The 23,276-nt window shown below is 41.9% G+C and overlaps 1 protein-coding gene across 1 annotated transcript in view; it reads left to right on the forward strand.

Moving 5' to 3' along the window:
* Positions 1–23,276, forward strand: part of LOC129704543 (protein bassoon-like) — a 304,297-nt gene that overhangs the window by 37,449 nt on the left and 243,572 nt on the right. Inside the window, exon 3 of the mRNA XM_055647724.1 lies at positions 13,890–14,765. Coding sequence (XP_055503699.1) covers positions 13,890–14,765 — 876 coding nt within the window. The remainder of the gene's footprint in view (positions 1–13,889; positions 14,766–23,276) is intronic.

The following is a 23,276-nucleotide window of genomic DNA, read 5'->3' on the forward strand; positions in this document are numbered from 1 at the left end:
TGGAACTGATGCCAGATAAATCTGGATGGTGTCAGCAATTTACTTGTACATAAGTTGATTAAGGACACGTTTCAATTATTTTGTGACATCAAATTCCAATTGAGCTGTGTAGAACAAATGATTATTGGTGTGCAGTGGATTGGACCCTCTAGTGTCAGGTTTGGCACTAGTGTTCTGGCATAACTAAAATTTGAGAAATTTAAAACTAATAAGATTAAACCAATATATGTCAATGATTGTTTAAACATCCACAGATTTCAAAAGATATTCTGCAATTAAACCAATGACTAATTAGTCAAGAGTGTTTAATTGTCATATGTATTGAAACGGGACAATTACATTCTTGCTTGCAGCAGCACAACAGGAATAGATAACATAATAAAACAAACAAAAAAAGTTGAATAAAGAAAAATATTTCAATATTAGTGCAAAACGAAAGAAAAGCCTGAAGTCCCTAGTGCAGCCAAGATGGTTCATAGTTGGAAGTTTAGTTGGTGTTTGTAGTGTTCTACAGCCTGATGGTTGTTGAGAAGAAGCTGTTCCTAAACCTAGAGGTCAGTTTTCCGACTCTGTGACTTACTTCCAAATGGCAGGAGTGAAATGTGGACATGGAATTGGTCAGGGTGGTGTGGGTCTTTGATGATGCAGGCTGCTATTTTGAGCCAGCACCTTCTCTAGATCCCTTCGGTGGGGGAAAATTCATTTTGTACTCTTGACAGTGGAGGAGGCCCAGGACAAATAAGTCAATATGGGAATGGGAGGGGGAGTTGAAGTGTTTAACAGCTGGGAGATCAGGTAGGTTTCGGCGGACTGAGCAATGGCTCACCGGGTGGCGCCAGCAATGGCTGCCTCACCAACAGTCTGTCTGTCCCTTTCTTCATCGTTGTTTTTTTAGTATGTGTTAAATGTATGCGTTTAGTGTTCATTAGCTTGTTTTATGTGGGGGAGGGAGTTGGGGGAAACTTTTTCTAACCTCTTACCTCGACGGAGATGCTATTTTTAAATTTTATTTTTTCCCCGTATCTTATCTCCATCCGCACTGCGGCCTAACATCGTGGAGTTGCCGCCCTTTCCTGGAGATCGACATTGAGAGCCTGCAGACTTAACATCATGGAGCCCGCGATCCATTTTCCAGGGATCGACTGCATTGTGGAGCTTACGGTCTCTGGTCAGAGACCGACATCGGGAACTCGAAACCACAGGAGCTTCGACCGCCCTGACGCGGGGGCTTCGACCGCGACGATGGATGGTTCGACTGCCCCGATCTCGGGAGAAAAATGAGGGAAGAAGATTAGACTTTATTGCCTACCATCACAGTGAGGAATGTGGAGAATCCGCTGTGGTGGATGTTTATGTTAACTTTTATGTTGTTGTGTGTCTTGTTGCTTTTTTAGTATGGCTGTATGGTAATTCACATCGCTGTACCTTAATTGGTACACGTGACAATAAAAGACTTGAAACCTTTGAGGCGTTTAGCGAAACGATCATCAAGTCTGTGCTTGGTCTCGCCGATATATAGGAGTCCACACATGGAATAGAGGACTTTTTTTTAACTTCATAACCTTTGCTTTCCCTCTCTCTCTTCATCCCACCCCTTCCTAGTTCTTCGACCAGTCTGACTGTTCCCCAGATTAAATGTTATCTCTATGCTTCGTTGTCACTTTCTATAAGCAAATCATGATCTATTCTACATTTTCCTTGATCTACATCACCTTGGATCTCTCATTTTCACTCCTTACACTTTCTTATCACCATGTCTCCCTCTCCCCTGATTCTCAGTCTGAAGAAGGGTCTCAACCCAAAACATCATGCATTCCTTCTATTATAATAATAATAATAATAAATTTTATTTATGGGCGCCTTTCAAGAGTCTCAAGGACACCTTACAAAAATTTAGCAAGTAGAGGAAAAACATGTAAGCGGAATGAAATAAATAGTAGAGACATGACTAGTACACAAATTAAAGACAGAATTCAATTCAAAACACAATATGAGGCAATTCAAGCACAGATGAAAAGGGAGGGGGACGTGGGGCTAAGGATAGGCAGAGGTGAAGAGATGGGTCTTGAGGCAGGACTGGAAGATGGTGAGGGACACGGAATTGTGGATCAGTTGGGGGAGGGAGTTCCAGAGCCTGGGAGCTGCCCTGGAGAAGGCTCTGTCCCCAAAACTGCGGAGGTTGGATTTGTGGATGGAGAGGAGACCGGCTGATGTGGATCTGAGGGACCGTGAGGGTTGGTAGGGGGAGAGGAGGTCAGTGAGATATGGGGGGGGCAGATGGTGGAGGGCTTTGTAGGTGAGGACCAGGATTTTGTAGGTGAGGACCAGGATTTTGTAGGTGATCCGGTGGGAGATGGGAAGCCAGTGAAGTTGTTTGAGGACTGGAGTGATGTGATGCCAGGATTTGGTGTGGGTGATGAGTCGGGCGGCTGCGTTCTGGACCAGTTGGAGTCGGTTGATGTAGGTGGAGCTGATGCCAAGGAGAAGTGAGTTGCAGTAGTCCAGTCAGGAGGATATGAAGGCATGGATGAGTCTTTCAGCAGCGGGAGGTGTGAGAGAGGGTCTGATTTTGGTGATGTTGCGGAGGTGAAAGAAGGAGGTTTTAATGACGTGGCGGATGTGAGGCTCAAGAGAGAGGGTGGAATCAAAGATCACGCCAAGGTTGCGGGCCTGGGGAGACGGGGAGACAATGGTGCCGTCGATGGTGAGAATGGGGTTATTGATTTTGCTGAGTGTGGATTTGGAGCCTATGAGGAGGAATTCTGTTTTATCCAGAGATGTTGTCTGTCCCACTGAGTTACTCCAGCATTTTGTATGTATCTTCAGTGTAAACCAGAAACTGCTGTTCCTTCCTACACTTTTCTACCGTACACCTGATGAAGACAGGAAGGCAGTCATTATTTTGATTATAGATGATGTTCTTTTTTTTGCATTGGCTAATGCTGACTTGCAAGACAATGATACCACACACTGGACTCTCTGACTTTCTCGATTTGTTTAATGGGGGGAGGGGGGCATTGACGGGTGGAGACCACATTCATCTTCTAAATTTTGAAAGAACTTGTTACATTTTAAGTGCTCCCTTGATTGACAGATTTTGTTTTCTTCTCAAGTATCAAGCCTTTAGAAGCCATGCCAAAGCTTAAAGAAGAAGCTTAACCAAGCAACTAAAAACATGCAATGTTCTGCATTGACCATCTTCTCTGAAGCCCTTAGTATTTTTGATCAGCATGGGTTATGAAATTGACATGCCCTCGGAATATTTCAAAGCCAATGCTTGTACAAAATCTTGTCTTACTGGTTGAACTTTGGTTTTTGAAGAATGTGGCAGGTTTTGATGGCCTTGCTCATCTCCAATTAAGCCCCAAATTCAGTAACAGCCTTTTGAGCTTTCATCATTGATAAACCCACATTGAATTTCTTCATGGTTAATTTTGTTTTCACTCCTGGCCATCCACTTTATTTTCTCCAACTGCTGCAAAATCATAAGCACACCATGCTTCTATTTTTGTTTGCATCATGCTGCACATCAGGTGGGTGATCATGCTAGACAGAAGTGCAGAATCGTATAAGCTGGATAGAATAGCGAAGGATTAATGTGTTTTGCTTATGGAGAAAAATGCCAGTTAGTAGTCTAACCGTTAGAGGCTGGTTGCTTGAAGCTTTTACTCTGGTCTATGTTCTTCCTTGTTATGATTGAGTCACTGGAAATGTTACGTTTTTCTTTACTGTCTGCCAGCTTTCTGTTATAATTTTAAATGCCTCTCAAAAAACAACTCTCAATGTTCTTATGAAAACACTCTCAGTTTTTTGGATTCACAATAATATCTCGGCTTTTGTATCTGGTGCAATAAAACTTAATGTTCCTAAAACCTATGATTGTCATCGCTCACTGGTATACTTGAAAATGTATAATTATTATAGTAGCCAAAATAAGCTACTTGTTACTGGCATTTTATGGTAGATACCATTGTAACAGTTATCCTGCTCATATTCTGATTTGTTCAGAACAAATTGTTCTATGTCCAGAATTCTACATGTGAAAGCATTCATAGACATAGAAAATAGGTGCAGGAGGAGGCTATTCGGCCCTTCGAGCCAGCACCACCATTCATTTTGATCATGGCTGATCGTCCCCAATCAATATCCCGTGCCTGCCTTCTCCCCATATCCCTTGATTCCACTAGCCCCTAGAGCCCCATCTAACTCTCTTAGATTTGGCCTCCACTGCCCTCTGTGGCAGGGAATTCCACAAATTCCCAACTCTCTGGGTGAATTTTTTTTTTCTCACCTCAGCCTTAAATGGCCTCTGCTTTATTCTAAGGCTGTGGCCCCTGGTTCTGGACTCGCCCTACATTGGGAACATTTTTCCTGCATCTAGCTTGTCCAGTCCTTTTATAATTTTATATGTTTCTATAAGATCCCCCTCATCCTTCTAAACTCCAGTGAATACAAGCCTAGTCTTTTCAATCTTTCCTCGTATGACCGTCCCGCCATCCCAGGGATCAATCTCGTGAACCTACGCTGCACTGCCTCAATCACAAGGATGTCCTTCCTCAAATTAGGAGACCAAAACTGTACACAATACTCCAGATGTGGTCTTACCAGAGCCCTATACAACTGCAGAAGAACCTCTTTACTCCTATACTGAAATCCTCTTGTTATGAAGGCCAACTTTCTTCACTGCCTGCTGTACCTGCACAGCAACTTTCAGTGACCGGTGCACAAGGACACCCAGGTCTCGCTGTACCTCCCACTTACCTAACGTAACCCCATTGAGATAATAATCTGCCCCCTTGATTTTGCCGCAAAAGTGGATAACCTCACATTTATCTATATTATACTGCATCTGCCACGCATCTGCCCACTCACTCAACCTGTCCAGGTCACCCTGCAACCTCCTAACATCCTCTTCACAGTTCACACTGCCACCTAGCTTTGTGTCATCCGCAAACTTGCTAGTGTTGCTCCTTATTCCCTCTTCCAAATCATTAATATATATGGTAAACATTTGCGGCCCCAACATCGAGCCTTGCGGCACCCCACTCGCCACTGCCTGCCATTCTGAAAAGGACCCGTTTACTCCTACTCTTTGCTTCCTGTCTGCCAACCAATTTTCTATCCATGTCAACACCGTACCCCCAATACCATGTGCTCTAATTTTCTTCTAGTCTTATGTCCAAATCATGATGCAATGCTTTGTTATCAGTTACATATGCACAATAAAATGACTGGGTTCTTGACTGTTTGAAGTCTAGGTTTATACCTTTAATCGATGAAAGCTCTTTTTATTTGAAAGGAGAGGAACACTTTGTTCATCGTTTTCATTATCACATTACCAGTTGAAAGATGGAGAGAGGGAATACCAACAAACTGTAGTGGGGTTCCAATTGTTAAATTAGCATGAGATAGTTGAGGTAACAAATTGTATAGAAACATAGAAAATAGGTGCAGGAGTAGGCTATTCGGCCCTTCGAGCCTGCATCGCCATTCAATATGATCATGGCTGATCATCCAACTCAGTATCCCGTACCTGCCTTCTCTCCATATCCCCTGATCCCTCTAGCCACAAGGGCCACATCTAACTCCCTCTTAAATATAGTCAATGAACTGGCCTCAACTACCTTCTGTGGCAGAGAGTTCCAGAGATTCACCAATCTCTGCGTGAGAAATGTTTTTCTCATCTCGGTTCTAAAGGGTTTCCCCTCTATCCTTAAGCTGTGACCCATTGTCCTGGACTTCCCCAACATCGGGAACAATCTTCCTGCATCTAGCCTGTCCAATCCCTTAAGAATTTTGTAAGTTTCTATAAGATCCCCCTCAATCTCCTAAATTCTAGCAAGTACAATCCGAGTCTATCCAGTCTTTCTTCATATGAAAGTCCTGACATCCCAGGAATCAGTCTGGTGAATCTTCTCTGCACTCCCTCTATGGCAATAATGTCCTTCCTCAGATTTGGAGACCAAAACTGTACACAATACTCCAGGTGTGGTCTCACCAATACCCTGTACAACTGCAGCAGAACCTCCCTGCTCCTATACTCAAATCCTTTTGCTATGAATGCCAACATACCATTCGCTTTCTTTACTGCCTGCTGCACCTGCATGCCTACTTTCAATGACTGGTGTACCATGACACCCAGGTCTCGTTGCATCTCCCCTTTTCCTAATCGGCCACCATTTAGATAATAGTCACCTTTCCTGTTTTGGCCACCAAAGTGGATAACCTCACATTTATCCACATTATACTGCATCTGCCATGCATTTGCCCACTCACCCAGCCTATCCAAGTCGCCTTGCAGCTTCCTAGCATCCTCCTCACAGCTAATACTGCCCCCCAGCTTCATGTCATCCGCAAACTTGGAGATGTTGCATTCAATTCCCTCGTCCAAATCATTAATATATATTGTAAATAGCTGGGGTCCGAGCACTGAGCCTTGCGGTACCCCACTAGTCACTGCCTGCCATTGTGAAAAGGACCTGTTTACTCCTACTGTTTGCTTCCTGTTTGCCAGCCAGTTCTCTATCCAAATCAATACTGAACCCCCAATCCCGTTTGCTTTAAGTTTGTATACTAATCTCTTATGTGGGACCTTGTCGAATGCCTTCTGAAAGTCCAGATATAACATATCCACTGGTTCTCCCGTATCCACTCTACTAGTTACATCCTCGAAAAATTCTATAAGATTCGTCAGACATGATTTACCTTTCGTAAATCCATGCTGACTTTGTCCAATGATTTCACCACTTTCCAAATGTGCTGCTATCCCATCTTTAATAACTGACTCTAGCAATTTCCGCACTACCAATGTTAGACTAACTGGTCTGTACTTCCCTGTTTTCTCTCTTCCTCCCTTTTTAAAAAGTGGAGTTACATTAGCTACCCTCCAATCCTCAGGAAGAGTATAACATGGAAGAGTGATTTGCAGTAACATTTTTATTTTGCCAATATTTGATTTCAGTAATTTAAATGACAGTTGGCTCAATAATTATTACTTGTTGCCATGGGCCTGGATCCTGATTTCAGCAGGTAACAGTCTTCTGCTATTGAGGCAGGGTAAATAAGAGAAGCCTCTTGATTGCCTGCATGGCTTTTCTCCCCTTCTCCTTCTCACCCCCCTCCCCTCCCCTCCCCTCAGTAACTGATTCAGTACTAAAGACTTTAGGGAATGGCGGTTCTCCTCTTCGACTATAGATACGGCTCTCACCAGGGTCTCTTATATCCCGTAGCTCCGCTCTCACTCCCCATCCTCCCCACTCGTAACAAGGACAGAGTCCCCCCCCCTTGTCCTCACCTTCCACCCTACCAACCGTCACATACAACAGATAATCCTCCGACATTTTCGCCACCTCCAACAGGATCCCACCACTGGCCACATCTTCCCATATTCCTCCCTTTCGGCTTTCCATTGAGTCCACTCCCTCCGTAACTCCCTGGTCAATTTGTCCCTTCCCACCCAAACCACCCCCTCCCCTGCTACTTTCCCTTGCAACCACAGGAAATGTTATACTTGTCGCTTTACCTCCCCCCTCGACTCCATCCAAGGACCCAAGCAGTCTTTCCAGGTGAGGCAGAAGTTCACCTGCACCTCCTCCAACCTCATCTATTGCATCCGCTGCTCTACATCGGTGAGACCAAGCGCAGGTTTTCACGATCGCTTCGCCCAACATCTCCGCACAATTCGCATTAACCAGCCTGATCTCCTGGTGGCTCAGCACTTCAACTCCACCTCCCATTCCGCATCTGAACTTTCTGTCCTGGGCCTCCTCCATGGCCAGAGTGAGTCCTACCGTAAATTGGAGGAGCAGGGTAGTTTACACCCCAGTGGTATGAACATTGACCTCTCCAATTGCAGTTAGTCCTTGCTTTCTCCATCCTTCCCCTCCCCTTCCCAGCTCTCCCACAGCCCACTGTCTCCGCCTCTTCCTTTCTTCTTACCCCCACCCCCATATCAGTCTGAAGAAGGGTCTCGACCCCAAACGTCACCTATTCCTTCGCTCCATAGATGCTGCCTCCCCCGCTGAGTTTCTCCAGCATTTTTGTCTACCTTCAGTACAAAAGACTATTACTGCTGATTCACAATTGTAGCTCCAGTACATTTCACCAACTCCTTTTCTGGAATGTTGCTTTAAATTATCAATTGATTCTACTATCCTTTTCATATCTTGTCTATGCAGCCCTTCTCAAGTTTTCATTATCTGGAGTTTCACTGTGGAGTATTCTGGATATAAGTTTCATCTTCCTCAATAGATACGTTAAAATTCTGGTATGCTCATGAAAGCTGAACAGGTTGTCTTGGTGATGAGAAGCTATTACTTGTTGGAAAACAGATTTCATGATGTCATTTTTGTATTTGGTTGAGGAGGAAGGAAGAGGTGGTGGAGTTGACATGTCTTTGAAAACTACATGCATAAATGCTGCATTATGTTCAGTGGCAGAGTGATATGCTGCAGACTTTAATTTTTGTTAATGCTGGTACCCCAAGGAGTGAACTGTAAGAGGTCAAGAAACTCCATACTATTGTGGATTAAAAAACTTAATATTAAAAACTGGAGTATTTAATATTCCAGCTTGCGTGTGTACAATCTTGTTGAATTATTAACATTGAATGGCAGTCATCTTGTGGAATGAATAGCATTGGCTGATAAGTGAAGACTGACTCTAGCTAATTGACTTGATGAGTATTCAAACTTGGGAATAAGCAAGTGTGTTTTTTCTTAAATTGCAATCTGTGTGCAATAATAATTTTCATTTCAGTCTATGAGGCATCAATGCACTCCATAATCAGATATGATGGAAAGGAAAAGGAACAACTAGCTTGTTGAAGACAGGGGTGATTAGAAGCAGTTTTTACAACGTGCGCCCAGCAAAATCTCCTGAAAATCTTTTCAAAAAGAAAATTCCACTTTCTAGATTCTAGATTCAAAATAAATTGGTGAAAATTAACATTTACTATTCCTGCTAAATAAACAAGTTCAAGTAGCCGTTGGCGCAGCGGTAGAGTTGCTGCCTTACAGCTCCAGAGACCCGGGTTTAATCCTGACTATAGGTGCTTGTCTATACGGAGTTTGTACGTTTTCGCTGTGATCTGCTTGGGTTTTGTCCCACACTCAAAAAATGTACATGTTTGTAGGTTCATTGGCTTGTAAGTTGATCCTAGTGTGTGCAGATAGCGTGTAGATAGCGTGAGCATGCAGGGTCGCTGGTTGGTGTGGACTCGGTGGGCCTGTTTCCGTGCTGAATTAAAACTAAATTGAACTATTGTATAACATGAAGTAAGTGAGTGGTCCATTAAACGTGTTGGGTGATACATCTGCACACCAATGTGAAATCGTAGTCAAACTATTAAAATATTGCTTCATTCACTTAATTGTCAGTATATAATTGAGTTGTACTTCCACCTTGTGACTTCAGGGTTCTTCCTGATAATTGCACTTGGTCATATACATTTTTAAATTGGAGTTAACCGGGTTAAAAAGTGTGATCATACGCTAGTTTTTTTTTTAAAATTGTCTGCTTGGCACAGGAGACTTGATTGGCTGTATACTAAAGAGCAATACTGTACTGATATAGTATCAGCCTCTTGTGTTACTTCTATACCGGAGGAAACATATTGAATGTAACTAATGCTGCAGCAACACCATTTTAGAGTAAATTTTGTGTTGCAAGTATTTTATTAACATTTTGTAATTATTTTTCCCAAAGGTACTTTATTGGAAGATTTCTAATTTAGAATGAATTTTAAATTTTGGATGGTTACAATGTAATAACATAAATGTGATTATTTTTTTTCATTAAGAAATTATACACAAGGATATTTGTGGTTTGTCAACCAAGTGTCACAACTTGCTGATTGTGCTTTGTCAATAGCTTTTCCTACACTTGTAAGCTTATTAAAATTCTTTGAGCATGACATATAAATACAAATTATTTGCATCAATTCTTTCTTCATCTGAGTAAAACTATTGTGCACTGTAATGAAAGTATTTTATACATGCTTCTGTAAACATGTTTGAAAACTTTGAAAAGAGCCCCCTTTCACACTAGATTGTGCTTTTGTTTTGCACATTTCTTCGTTCCTTCGCTTGTACAACATAGTCATACACCAAATATAGACACAAAAAGCTGAAGTAACTGAGCGGGCAGTATTTCTGCCACAGCTTCCAAAATATCTTCCCCCAACTTCCCACAATGTCCAGATAAACTAGGGCAAGCCTTTTTTTTTTAAGGCTGCTAGCCTCTCTTCTGTAATTCGGATGTCGTCCACCACATCACCATGCATTTCCCTCATTTCTTTTGCATCCATGACGCCTCAGTGAATACAGATGAGAAATACGGATTTATCACATGGCCCATCTCCTGTCACTCGCCAGGAGATGCTTCTTAAGAGGACCTATTCTCTCTCGTTACCCTTTTGTTCTTAATAGACTTGTAGAATCTCTTAGGATTTATCTCTATCTTGCCTGCCAGATCTATCTCATATGCTCTTTTTGCTATCCTCATTTCCCTTTTGTGTACCTCTTCAACTTGTTTATATTCCTCAAGGTATTCACTTGATCTCAACAGTCTGTACCTGACACATACTGTATCTCATTTTTTCTGACTAGATCCACAATATCTCTTGTCAACCAATGTTCCCTATACTTGTTAGCCTTTACCTTCATTCTAACAGGGATATGCTGGCCCTGAAGTCTCCCTTTGAAAGCATTCCCCTTGCCAGACATCTCTTTACCTATAAAAAGTATCTTGCAATGCACCTCTGCAAATTCCTGCCAAATGTCTTAAAAATTGACTTTGTCCCAATTTTGGACTAACGTGGGCAAGTCCTATCTTTTCTCTATAACTATTTTAACTAATAAGATTATTAGGTCTAAAGTGTACCCCTCCTGTTGCTTCAGTTGCTTGCCCTGTCCTGATCGTGGCCGGGGGGGGGGGGGGGGGGGGTGAAGAAGAAAGAAGGGGATGGTGGAGGGGATAAGAAGGGAATAGGCAAGGTCTATAATACTGCCCCATCAAAGTAACCATCCTCTTCTCATTTCTAATTTCCACCCATACAAACGCAGTGGCCGATCTCCCAAAAATATCCCTTCTGAGTACTGCTCTGATGTCCTCCTGAATCAAATATACAGCTCCTCCTCTCTTACCTGCAATTCTGTCACATCTGCTATGTTTGTACCCTGGAACATTGAGCTGCCAGCCTTTCTCCAGGCAGGTTTTTGTAATTGATTTAGTTTAGGTTTGTTTAGAGAAACATGCCCTTCAGCCCAGCGAGTCTGCACTGACTAGCGATCCCCGCACACTATCACTTCCGTACACATACTAGGGACAATTTTACATTGATACCGAAACCAATGAATGTACAAACCTGTACATCTTTGGAGTGTGGGGGGAAACTGAAGATCTTTGAGAAAAACGCATACAGGTCACGGGAAGAACGTACACATAAGCACCCATTGTCAGGATCAGGGTCTCTGGCGCTGTAGGGCAGTAGCTCTATGCCCCCGAGCTGCTTAAATCGTGATGGCATAAATGTAGGATGGATAACTGAGAAGTTTGGAACCTGGTGAATGTCCTAGTGAATGCCTTCCGCAGCCTCTCCAACGTAATGGCATCCTCCTTATAGCTGGGAGATTAGTACTGTGCATAATATTCCATGTGTGGTCTCACCAATGACTCGTACAGCTGCATCATGATGTGTCATCTTTTGTACTCGATACTTTACCCAGTGATGGCAAGCGTACCGAGGACCTTCACCACACTGCCCACCTGACTAGACATCACCAGGGAACCATGTCCTCTCAAATCTTTCAGTTCCACAACACTCTCCGGCACTCTATGATTTACGGCAAATCTCTATGATTTACTATATGGTTTACTACACTATGATTTACTGCACATTGACATACCAAAGTGCAACACCTCATACCAAAGTGCAACATCTCATTGGAACTCAGTAACATTGAATAAACCAAATGCAGATTGACGACTACTTTGCAGTCATTCTTCAAGGGCATCCCTAAATTTCCTGTTGCTGTAATTCACCATCCCACTCTCACTCCTATCTCTGTAACCTCATGTACTGTTACAACGTGGCCCAACCCAAACTCAAGGGACATTTAATCTTCTGCCAGGGCAGGAGTGCAGTGAATTCTCCAACTTTAGATAACTTACTCTTTCTTTTTGGCCATTTTGGTTTGCCTTCCTATTCCTTTCTGATTTTTATTGTGTAGTCAAACAATGCAATATTACACAAACTATGCAACATTAAGAATAAATTACATGGACAAGGAAGCTTGATCTGATCTTAATTGTCCCATTTTTTCACTCATTGTTCCTTCTGCTATCTAGAATAACTTTTTTTTTAAATCATCGAAGTGTTGGTGTAACTCTGCTGAGTTACTCTTGCACTTTTGTGTTGTATAAACCAGCATCTACAGTTCGATGTTTCACCTAAAATAATTTGCTTTTGTTTCTCAGTTCCATATTGGGTCCCAGACCAGAAACATTAATTGTCTTTTCATGCTATGGATACTATCTGACCCTTACTTTTTCCCAATATTAACTTTTTAAATTTCAGGCTTCCAACATTAGCAGTATTTTTGATTTTCCATTTGTTTTACCGTCCATGTCCTGATGCAGAATTACCAAATTAATGTTTGCAGTGATTTTTTTCACATATTCCCAGAATTTGTCATCTGTTTTCTTGTTTATCGAGAACAATGGCTTCACAATCATTCTATTAGAGTGCATTCAAGTTCTGCTGTTTCTAAATTCATACTAGAAGCAAATTCTTGCTAAATTAATTGCTGCAGCAAATTGGACAATAATTGTGCTAATTTGGTGATTGTTTTCTCATTGCTGTTGAATTAACTTGCTTCGTTGTCAGCTAAACATTTAAAAAAAAAAATAAGACCTACCCAACTCTTTACAACTCTTTCATTCCTACTATTGACTTGATTATTTTTTATAAAAGTGTAATCTTTGCAATTTATGTGACTAAGCTATGGATGACTGTTGGTTTTATGCAAGCGAGCCTTGTGATATCTGGTGCTGAGGAGCCCGATTTGTTGATTGAAAATACATTGCACCACAAGACAAAAGCATTCTCAGTATAAAAAAAAAATCAAATGGATGTATTTACTGTTTTGGGAAGGGCACCTTGTGAGCAAAAAATATACAGATTATTTTGGGGACATTTGGTGTCTTAAGCTATCAGATTCAGATTCAGATTCAGATTCAATTTTAATTGTCATTGTCAGTGTACAGTACAGAGACAACAAAATGCATTTAGCATCTCCCTGGAAGAGCGACATAGCAAACGATTTGAATAAATAATAATAAGTGTCCGGGGGGGGGGGGTGGTGATTGGCAGTCACCGAGGTACGTTGTTGAGTAGAGTGACAGCCGCTGGAAAGAAGCTGTTCCTCGACCTGCTGGTTCGGCAACGGAGAGACCTGTAGCGCCTCCCGGATGGTAGGAGGGTAAACAGTCCATGGTTGGGGTGAGAGCAGTCCTTGGCGATGCTGCCTTTTTATGATTTTTCTACATGAATATATCTTGGGTGATTCTCCGTTGTTGGGAAATGACCCTTGAATGAAATGGTACAGAAGCACTGGTTGCGCAAATGGATTAGAGTTCTACTTGAAGTGGAGCAGTTTCTTCAGTTTGCATTCATTCAACAGAGGACATTTGGACATAACCCAGGCGATTGTTAAAAGCATTATTTAACAATGAACATGGAACTCAGCTGTATTATGGCCAAATTTCCTCTATTGAGTGAGTTGAAACTGAAGGAACTGCTCCATATAGTTACATTTACAGTGCTTTTACAATACAAAAGTTTCACTATTATTTCAGATGGTCTAACGAAACATTAATTTGTTTTATAGGTAGAGGAATGGTTGTGCTTAAACTGTCAGATGCAGAGAGCACTGGGAATGGACATGACGACTGCACCACGCTCCAAGAGTCATCAGCAGCTACACTCTCCATCACACCAGCCCAAAGCAGAACCACAAGCAAATGTGCTGAGGCAGTCTCAATCAGACCATATCCCCCAAAAAGGAAGGACCACTCCGGTAAAAAGGGAACTTCCAAAAGTGCCATCTGATGTGCAGAGCAGACCTGAGACCAAGATTCAACCGAGTCAGAGTGAGCAGCGAGGGTCAGCACCTGATCAATCTCAACCACACCTTCATGGTCAACCAAAGCCTGTTGGCCAAACAGAGGCAACCCGGCCTATCGGTCAGAGTCAGCAAACTAAGCCTCCCGTTGCAGAACAGAGGAAAACAGCAGATGGCTCACCGGCAAGAACACAAGCTGGCCCCACCAGTATACCCCAAGACCAGGAGGGCATAACTGGTAAACTCTTTGGGTTTGGAACTTCACTTTTAAACCAGGCTACAAATCTAATATCCACACAGCCAGAACAGACTCCACCAAGTCAACAATCACCCGCCAAAGGGTCATCAGCTAAGCAGGCTCCAAAAATAGTTTTCAGTGATCAAAGCACAGAAATAAGTTCAAAGTTACAGGGTTCGATTCCAGGAATTCAAATTAAAACTGGAGATGTCTCTTCATTTAAACAAGGAAAACCAGAGCCGGTTATTCAACAGAAAGTAGCCAAGCCCAAAGTATTGTGCCCACTATGTAAAACAGAACTGAACGTGGGATCAGGTCAGTCCCCCAACTTTAACAACTGCACTGAATGCAAAGTCCAAGTGTGCAACTTGTGTGGCTTCAATCCAACTCCGCATCTGATAGAGGTAAGAATAATTCAGAAAACCTTAAATACCATAATATTTTGTATTATACAATTATAAATCACAACCCATTAGGGAGCGAATATTGTCAATTAGATAAGTGACCCGACATAATTGTGGTATTCAGATGTCCTAGATTGTTGTCAATTTAAAGAATTGTAGATGAGTTGATCGTAATTGTTTTTTTTCTGATCTACTTTGGTAGTAAAGACTTTTAAACTAGAGTGAGAAATAACTATGAACAAATTAAAACTGATTTATTTCAGTTTTATTCTTAAATGATTTGAGAACCTTCATATGTTCATTGCAATGTGCTCCGTATATGTGCAGGATAATTAGAAAATTAGTTGAGATTATGGAAATATTTGTAAATATGTGAGAAATTACAATATCATACATCAAGTATTTTTGTATATTCGTATAGAATTTTAGTTGCCTGATGTATACTGTATACATTGCATCTATCCCTGAAAATATTCCTTCTTGCGATAGATTCTAGGCTGACCAAATAAGCATACCTGACTAATGGTAAAACTCCAGTAAAGTCACTGAATTATTGAACTAGAAGTATTTATAATTTGGAACAAATATTGGTTTAAGACAGAATGTCCACAAAACTGAATGGTTTAGAAATGTAAAACTTTTGTTTTAGCTTTATACCATTATAAATCAATTTGTCCTACAATAAAATATGACTTTAATCACCACTGTGTTTTGCATTAGACTTGGGAATTCATGTGGATATTTACTGAAGTGATTTTGTTAGGGGTGATGGATTTGTTGTCCCACTCCTGCAAGCGATGGAAATCCTCATGCAAAGATACTTGAAATTCAGCCATATTTCAAAGTATGCCTGTCATTGTCACTCACAAACATACTATCATGCTAGTGCAACTCTTAAATTTTCAGGTTTAAGACATGATAGAATCAGGTTTCATTGGGTATTGTTTCTTCATTCTTAAAAATAAGACGTGTGGTGTAATCTTCCAGATTTTGGAACTGAAAATCATTTTTTGAGGGGTAGGTGTTGAAGTTGGCTTTTATTAATCTTTAAAAGGTTGCGTTCAACGTTTTGAAACATAGATGCCATAAAGATGGGTGTATATGTATGGAATTGGAGATCACAGCAGTGGAACAAATAACGTTAAATCAATAAATGGCTCAATAAATAGAGAGGTGTGAAATTCATCATGGGGAAAGTGATAGTTAGAAGTGGCACCTTAATTTACTTTAGTTGGCAGAGAAGAAATGCTTCTGGCCAGGATAGATGTACAAAATAAATGTAATAATCAAAGACATTTGTTATTGATGAGAAGATTGCAGCAAATCCAATGGGAAATGATGGTAAGAGCTATCAATTTAGGGAACTGTTAAGCTAAAGCACATGATGCCTACCAAGCAGTATAATTTACAGGATGGACCTTCCCTCTAACCAGAGATGCTTAATTCAATGTATCACTTTTGGTATTGGATAAGGCTACATGCACTTATACACAGCATAGCAAGGCACGCACTAAATTGTATCATGGAATGGTTCTGGATGTATGTGGGGGGGGGGTGGTAAGGTAGCATAGTACTTCTTTAATGATCATCCTGACCTTGGGTACTGGATGCGAGACTGTGGGTTTTTAATGGATGCTTTAAGGCCCTGTCCCACTTACGTGTTGAGGTGCACGTGCATCGTGTGGCCGCATGGGGCCGGTCCCACTGAGAAGCGCGAAGGAGTATGGAGTTGTGCGCGATATCGCGCAGCACTCCGAACTTTTGTAGCAAACAAAATCTTGGCGCGCCACTGGCCTGTCGCGTAACTGACGGCCAAAGTGGGACAGGCCCAAGATCCAGGCGCGACGCAACATCTCACCTCCAACAGCAACAGATGCAGGCAAATGGTCCCCGAACTCGGCCTGGGGCACACGGCCGTTGCGGTCCGGAACCGCCCCCACTTCTACTCCCAGAGCGGGGCCAAGAAAATTTAAGATAGACACAAAATGCTGGAGTAACTCAGCGGGACCGGCAGCATCTCTGGAGAGAAGGAATGGATGACGTTTCGGGTCAAGACCATTCTTTCAAACTGAAGAAGAGTCTCGAACCGAAACGTCATCCATTGCTTCTCTCCAGAGATGCTGCCGGTCCCACTGAGTTCCTCAAGCATTTTGTGTCCATCTTCAAATGACGACACGAGCTCCAGACGGCTGTGCGGACACATGAAGTCGCGCACGACCTGCGTGGGACCATAGCCCCCTACGCGATCACGAGGTCGCGTAATTAGCGTGCCAAGGACACGTAAGTGGGACAGGGGCTTAAGATTCTATCCACCTTCCAAATGTATGCTTGTTGGTAGGTTCTAATTGGGCACTGTAAAGTGTAGGGTGTGGCAAGATTGGGATAGTTTGGAAAGTTTATATATATTTGCAAGTGGATAAATCACACGTATATAAATAGATGAATGGGATTGATTGTTTGGTGCGAGACCCAACATAGAGAAGATGGACTAAATTGATGGCTTTTTAAAGAAAACAAAGTGAACAATATTCTGCATTGCTGTAGTAAGTAATAATTAAAAGTTATTGTACAAATGAGCAGAAAGCAATTCATTTGAGATCAAAATTGGCAGAATAGTACTGACATAAAGCATTTATTAAAATTGGTTTATGACAAACTGCAAAATCCATCAAGTTGTAAAGCAAACTAAAGTGCCAGGAACTTATTCAAATTTGGAAGAGAAACTCAAAAGGATGGAAATATCCAGCAAGTCAGGCAGTATCTGTTTTCTATGTCTCCTGCTGCTGTGAGACCGGTTGAGAATATTTTTGAACATAGAGATTATTGACCTGGAAAAAAATTGACAATCTTTCTTCTTAACACTTAGAGTAACATATTGTCAAAATACCTTTCTATATGAGCTGTTTCTTTGTGAAGTGACAACATCGGGTTTTCCTCCGTGCCCAGTGTTTTATGAAACATATTGTGTGCAAGAAGCTGCTGCAAAGCTGCTATAAATTCCCAGTAGGTGTATAGGTGACAAATAATGATAAAGCACCAAGATAGAAAACATTTTGCATTGAAACAATTGGTTCCATTCCCTTGACTAGTATAAGTAGTGTCAGCACTGTAGTGTAATTCACAGCTAAGAGACACATTTTAGAGGTATTTTGGGACTATGTCCCTGGAAAGCTGATTGAATCTGAAGTTTGTTGAGAGATTAATTCAGAGTAGTGTTGGTGAAGATCTTTAAATTGATTGTATATTTCATTGCAATCCCTGTGTGAACAGGAAGAAAAATAACTTATCCTCTAAAGTAATCTCTATCTGTATAGTACAAATCAGCATCTTTCTTTGCAAAGGCTTCCGTTTCCCAATGATGTGACAGATGTGAGAATTTGAGCTTCTCTAGTATAATCTTGAATATCTAAAGGAACAACGATTAGATATAGACACAAAGTACTGGAATAATTCAGCTCAATTAGAAGCCTCAGCTACAGGTGAAAAGAGATGCCAAGTTTGCATATTCTCCAGAAATGCTGCATGACCTGCTGAGTTACTCCAACACCTTTTTTGTGCGCCAACATCTGCAGTTCCTTGTATTTAAGATATCTTCTGACTTCAATTGTGGCCAAATGGCTGGATCTACGTCCTACAATCTGGGGAAATGTAATACGTCATTCTGGAATTCAGTAGGCTTGGAAGAGGGTTCTGAACTGGAAAGAGGGAAACTTAATAAAGTTTTTTGAAATCCTTGATGAGATTTTTAATGTTAGCTTAATATAGCACCGATGTAATGGGTGAATTAGGTTTGGTGCTAAGATATGGACCGTGGAGCTTAGATGGTCTCAGCTTGACGAAGGGCATGTGTGAGGCCACTTAAGAGACAATTGAAACATTGAAAACTAGGTATGGATTAGAGTTTCAGTTAAAGGATGTGAGATAATAACATTTGCATCTTTGTTAAGTAAAGAATATGAGATCACAACGTGTTAGAAGTTTAAATGGCTGTGCTACATGTGAAAAGAGATGCCAGGTTTGCAAACAGATAGGAAAAAGGAAACATCTACAGCTAGACTAGAAAATGAAGTTAATTATGGAGACTAAATCTTTATCTTCCTTAAGACAAAAATTATCTTCCTAATAATTAATTAAAAGAATATAATGTTCAATGCTGAATGCATAAAGGGAGTCAGAAGATCCTTAAGGGTTGAGAGATGTTTTTGAGATGGAGCTTGGAGAGCAAGAGCATTCTGCCTTGCTTGTAATTTATTTCATTGAGTGGCCATGTTTAGATGAGTAGTGAGCAAAGTCATTTTGGTTGACGAATAAAGGAGTGGGAAAAATAGGAGTGGGTAGAGAAACCACATCAGACTATGACTAAATTTGAGATGGATTTGAGTACTTGTGTCCTCAGTGATTAGCACTAATTTTGTGGTTAAGTACATGATGCATTTTATAGCACACGAGACTTGAGAATGATTACAACCTAAATGGGCATAACATCATAAAAGCAAATGGTAGGTTTCTGTTTGCTGAGCAATTTTCTAGGGGCTGCAACTGAATGATTAAAAGTGATTAATTCCAGGTGTCAAGTGCTTTGGTTCAGTGGTGATGCACGCTTTGTGGCTGAGTGATTGATGATCATTTACCTGAAACTGAATGTTACCTACTCAACCTATTGTTTGATTATATGCCACATTTATATTATGGTATTTGAAAGAGATTTTACATTTATAATATTGCTCTGCAGTTAGATGGAGTATTCAAGATGTTTGGTGCTAGACTACTTGAACACTAAATTACTTGAAATTCCTATCCCTTAACTTGACAGATAAGATTGGGCTACAGTCACACAGTTCCATTTCGACTGGATAGTGAAGAAGAGGCACTGGAGAAAGATGTTATGGTCAGATGTGTCATAGGCCGATGACAGTGAAAGGGTTCAGGAAATCTTTCCTTTGATCACAATCAGGAGATCATTGTGATTTTGATTAGAATGTATTGTCTTATTGAAGCATCGAAGACAATTCAAAGGAAATTCACAAAGCTAATTTCTGCTATGAGAGGGTTGTCCTATAAACAGTTAAAACAGCTTATACCTCATATACAGTTTATACAGTTAATGGCAAGATCAGCATTGATGTTATTATAATCACATGTTTAATCAATAGTGTTTTATTAATGTTTAATATTTTATATGTCATTCCAAACTGTCACTATGTTGTTGTCATTTGCGGGCGGAGCAACAAGGCAAATTCCTTGTATGTGAATACTTGGCCAATAATCTTATTCATTTGTTCAGAGGGATTTTGGAATCCAAGTTCATCGCTCACTAAAGGTGGCAGCACAAATAGATAGGATGGCAAAGAAGGCATATTGTATGCTTGACTTAATTGCCAGGGGGCAAGTCAAAAAGTCATGATGTAGTTCTATTTGACTTTGCTTAGGCCACATTTGGAGTATTGTGTGCAGTTCTGGTTACCCCATTATAGGAATGATGTGGAAACTTTGGAGAGGGTACTGAGGAGGTTTACTCAAATGCCCTCTGGATTAGAGGGTTTCAGATACAGGAAGTGGGACTTGGATTGTTTTATCTGGAATACTAGAAGTTGAGGGGAGACTTGATAGAAGTATAGGTCCACCACTGTCTATTTATTTATAGTTTTTTTTTGCACTCTTGGTTCTAAAGCCTTGCTGGGTTATCCGTTTCGCCGGACCACCAAAGGTCACGTAATAATGATACAACATACACCACTGTCGACTAATTATACCCCTTCCATGTATCGAGAGCATCATGGGCTGCTAGAAACTTAAATTATATTTACAGCGAAACTTGCATTTCTTGCACAGGCAGCCCGGGCTCCAGTTAACGAGTTGCTCTCAGAAGTCGCAATGAGGGTCAGATCGGCACCTGTTTTAGAGGCGGGAGTTCTAATTTGCATGATTTACTGCAGATGTCCAAACATTTGTAAGTAAGTACGTTTATTGGCCATGTATTCACATACAAGGAATTTGCCTTGGTGCTCCACCCACAAGTAACAACATGACATACAGTGACAGTTACGAATGACTCAGAAAACACTAAACATTAATAATAATAAAACATTAATGATAAAACACCATTGATCAAGCATATGAACCAACAAAATACCAGATCTAAGGGAGGCTACAGATTTTTGGCTGTTGAGAAGAGCAACTACTCGTGGATAAAAACAGTTTTTATGTCTGGCTGTGGCAGCTTTGACAGTCCGGAGTTGCCTTCCAGAGGGAAGTGATTCAAAGAGTTTGTGGCCATGGTGAGAGGGGTCAGAGATGATCTTGCCCATTCGCTTCCTGGCCGTTGCAGTGTACAGTTCATCAATGGAGGGAAGGTTGCAGCCAATAATCTTCTCTGCTGATCGGACGATTCGCTGCAGCCTCCAGGTGTCGTGCTTGGTGGCTGAGCCAAACCAGACCATGATGGAGAAGGTGAGAACAGACTCTACGATGGCCGTGTAGAATTGGACCATCATTGCCTGTGGCAGATTGTGCTTCCTCAGCTGCCGCAGGAAGTACATCCTCTGTTGTGCCTTTTTGACTGTGGAGTCGATGGTAGCCCCCCACTTAAGGTCCTTGGTGATGATGGTTCCCAGGAACTTAAAAGACTCCACAGATGTGACTGTGGTGTTGTTGATGGTGAGTGGGGTGAGGGGAGGGGGAGCTCTCCTAAAGTCTACAATCAATTCCACTGACTTAAGAGCATTGAGCTTTAGGTTGTTGCTACGGCACCAGGACGCCAGCTGTGACACTTCCTGTTTGTAGGCAGATTCCTCCCCATCCTGGATCAGTCCAATCAGGCTTGTGTCATCCACAAACTTGAGAAGCTTGACAGAGGTGTCTGTGGAGGTGCAGTCCTTGGTGTAGAGAGAGTAGAGGAGAGGAGAGAGTACGCAGCCTTGCGATGCTCCTATGCTGAGTGTTTGCATGTCCGAGATGTGCTTTCCCAGCCTCACATGCTGCTTCCTGTCTGTCAGGAAGCTGGTGATCCACTGACCGAGGGATTCAGGCACAGTCAACTCGGAAAGTTTGGAGTGTAGTAGCTCTGGCACAATGGTGTTGAATGCAGAGCTAAAATCAACAAACAGGATCCTCACATAGGTCCCCTGGCGGTCTAGGTGCTGCAGGATGAAGTGCAGGCCCAGGTTGACCGCATCATCCACAGATCTATTGGCCCAGGTTGACCGCATCATCTACAGATCTATATATGCAAACTGCAGAGGGTCCAGCAGGGAGATTGTGATATTTTTTTCAGCTTGGCCAGCACAAGCCTTTCGAGTGTCTTCATGACTACAGAGGTCAGTGCGACATGCCTGTAGTCATTAAGACACGCAATCCTTGGCTTTTTGGGTACAGGGACAATAGTGGAGACTTTGAAGCAGGCAGGGTCAGTACATGTTTGCAGGGACTGGTTAAAAATGTCTGTATAGACCGGTGCCAGCATTTTGGCACAGAGCTTAAGAATAGAGGGGGAAACATTGTCAGGTCCTGGAGATTTCCGGCTCTTTTGTCCTCTGAAAAGCCTCTCCACCTCCTCTATTTTTATTGTTGATATTGGATAAGTTATGTTGTGCAGCACAGAGGGTGTGGGTGATTGAGTGTGAATTGGTCATTGGAGGGGGGGGTGGGTGTAGAAAGGCACAGTCTTTGCAGACTGAGGTTGGGCTGTGAGTGGGTGTGAAGTGTTGGTTGGGGTGGGAAATGGTCCAGTTTTTTCATACTGGAGTCTTGCCTTAAGTAGATGTGAAGTGGTGAATGGGAAGGTCTGGCTGTGTTGGTTGGGGAGGGGGTACCAGGGTTACGTTTCTGATTTTCAAACCTGCTGTAATTCCAAAGAGCAGGGGGCTTTCCTCTTGTAGCTGGCAATTTCTAGCAAGCCCTTCCAAACTGATGAAGAGTCACTAGCTGTGAACTTGCTCCTCGACTTCTCAGAGTACCTTTCCTTGGCAGCTCTGATTCCTCTTCTCAGCTTGTACTTGGCCTGCCTGAAGAGGGCTACATCCCCGCTACTGTAGGCCTCCTCTTTAGACCGTCGGAGCTGTCTGAGTTCTGCAATGAACCAGGGCTTGATGTTGTTGAACCATGTCCGTTTCTTAGTTGGAATGCAACTGTCCTCGCAAAAGCTGACATATGATGATACAGTGTCCGTATACTCATCGAGGCTTGTGGTTGCTTCCCTGAACACATTCCGATCCGTGCAGTCAAAGCAGGATTGTAGGTTGTCAATGCCCTCGCTTGTCCACCTTTTCGTTGTTCTGACCACAAGCTGAGCAGCTTTTAGTTTCTGCCTGAAGGTCAGAATAAGGTGAACAAGACAATGATTAGAGAGACCCAGACCCGCTCGGGGAACAAAGCGATATGCGTTCTTGATTGCCGTATAACAGTGATCTGCGGAAGGTATAATTTGCATGATTTACTGCAGATGCCCAAACATTTGTGTTTATGAACCACAGAGGCAAGTACTATCAGTGAAATCAGAACTTATTCTAACTT

The sequence above is a fragment of the Leucoraja erinacea genome, chromosome 16 (genome assembly GCF_028641065.1).
Source record: "Leucoraja erinacea ecotype New England chromosome 16, Leri_hhj_1, whole genome shotgun sequence".
NCBI classification, from domain to species: domain Eukaryota; kingdom Metazoa; phylum Chordata; class Chondrichthyes; order Rajiformes; family Rajidae; genus Leucoraja; species Leucoraja erinaceus.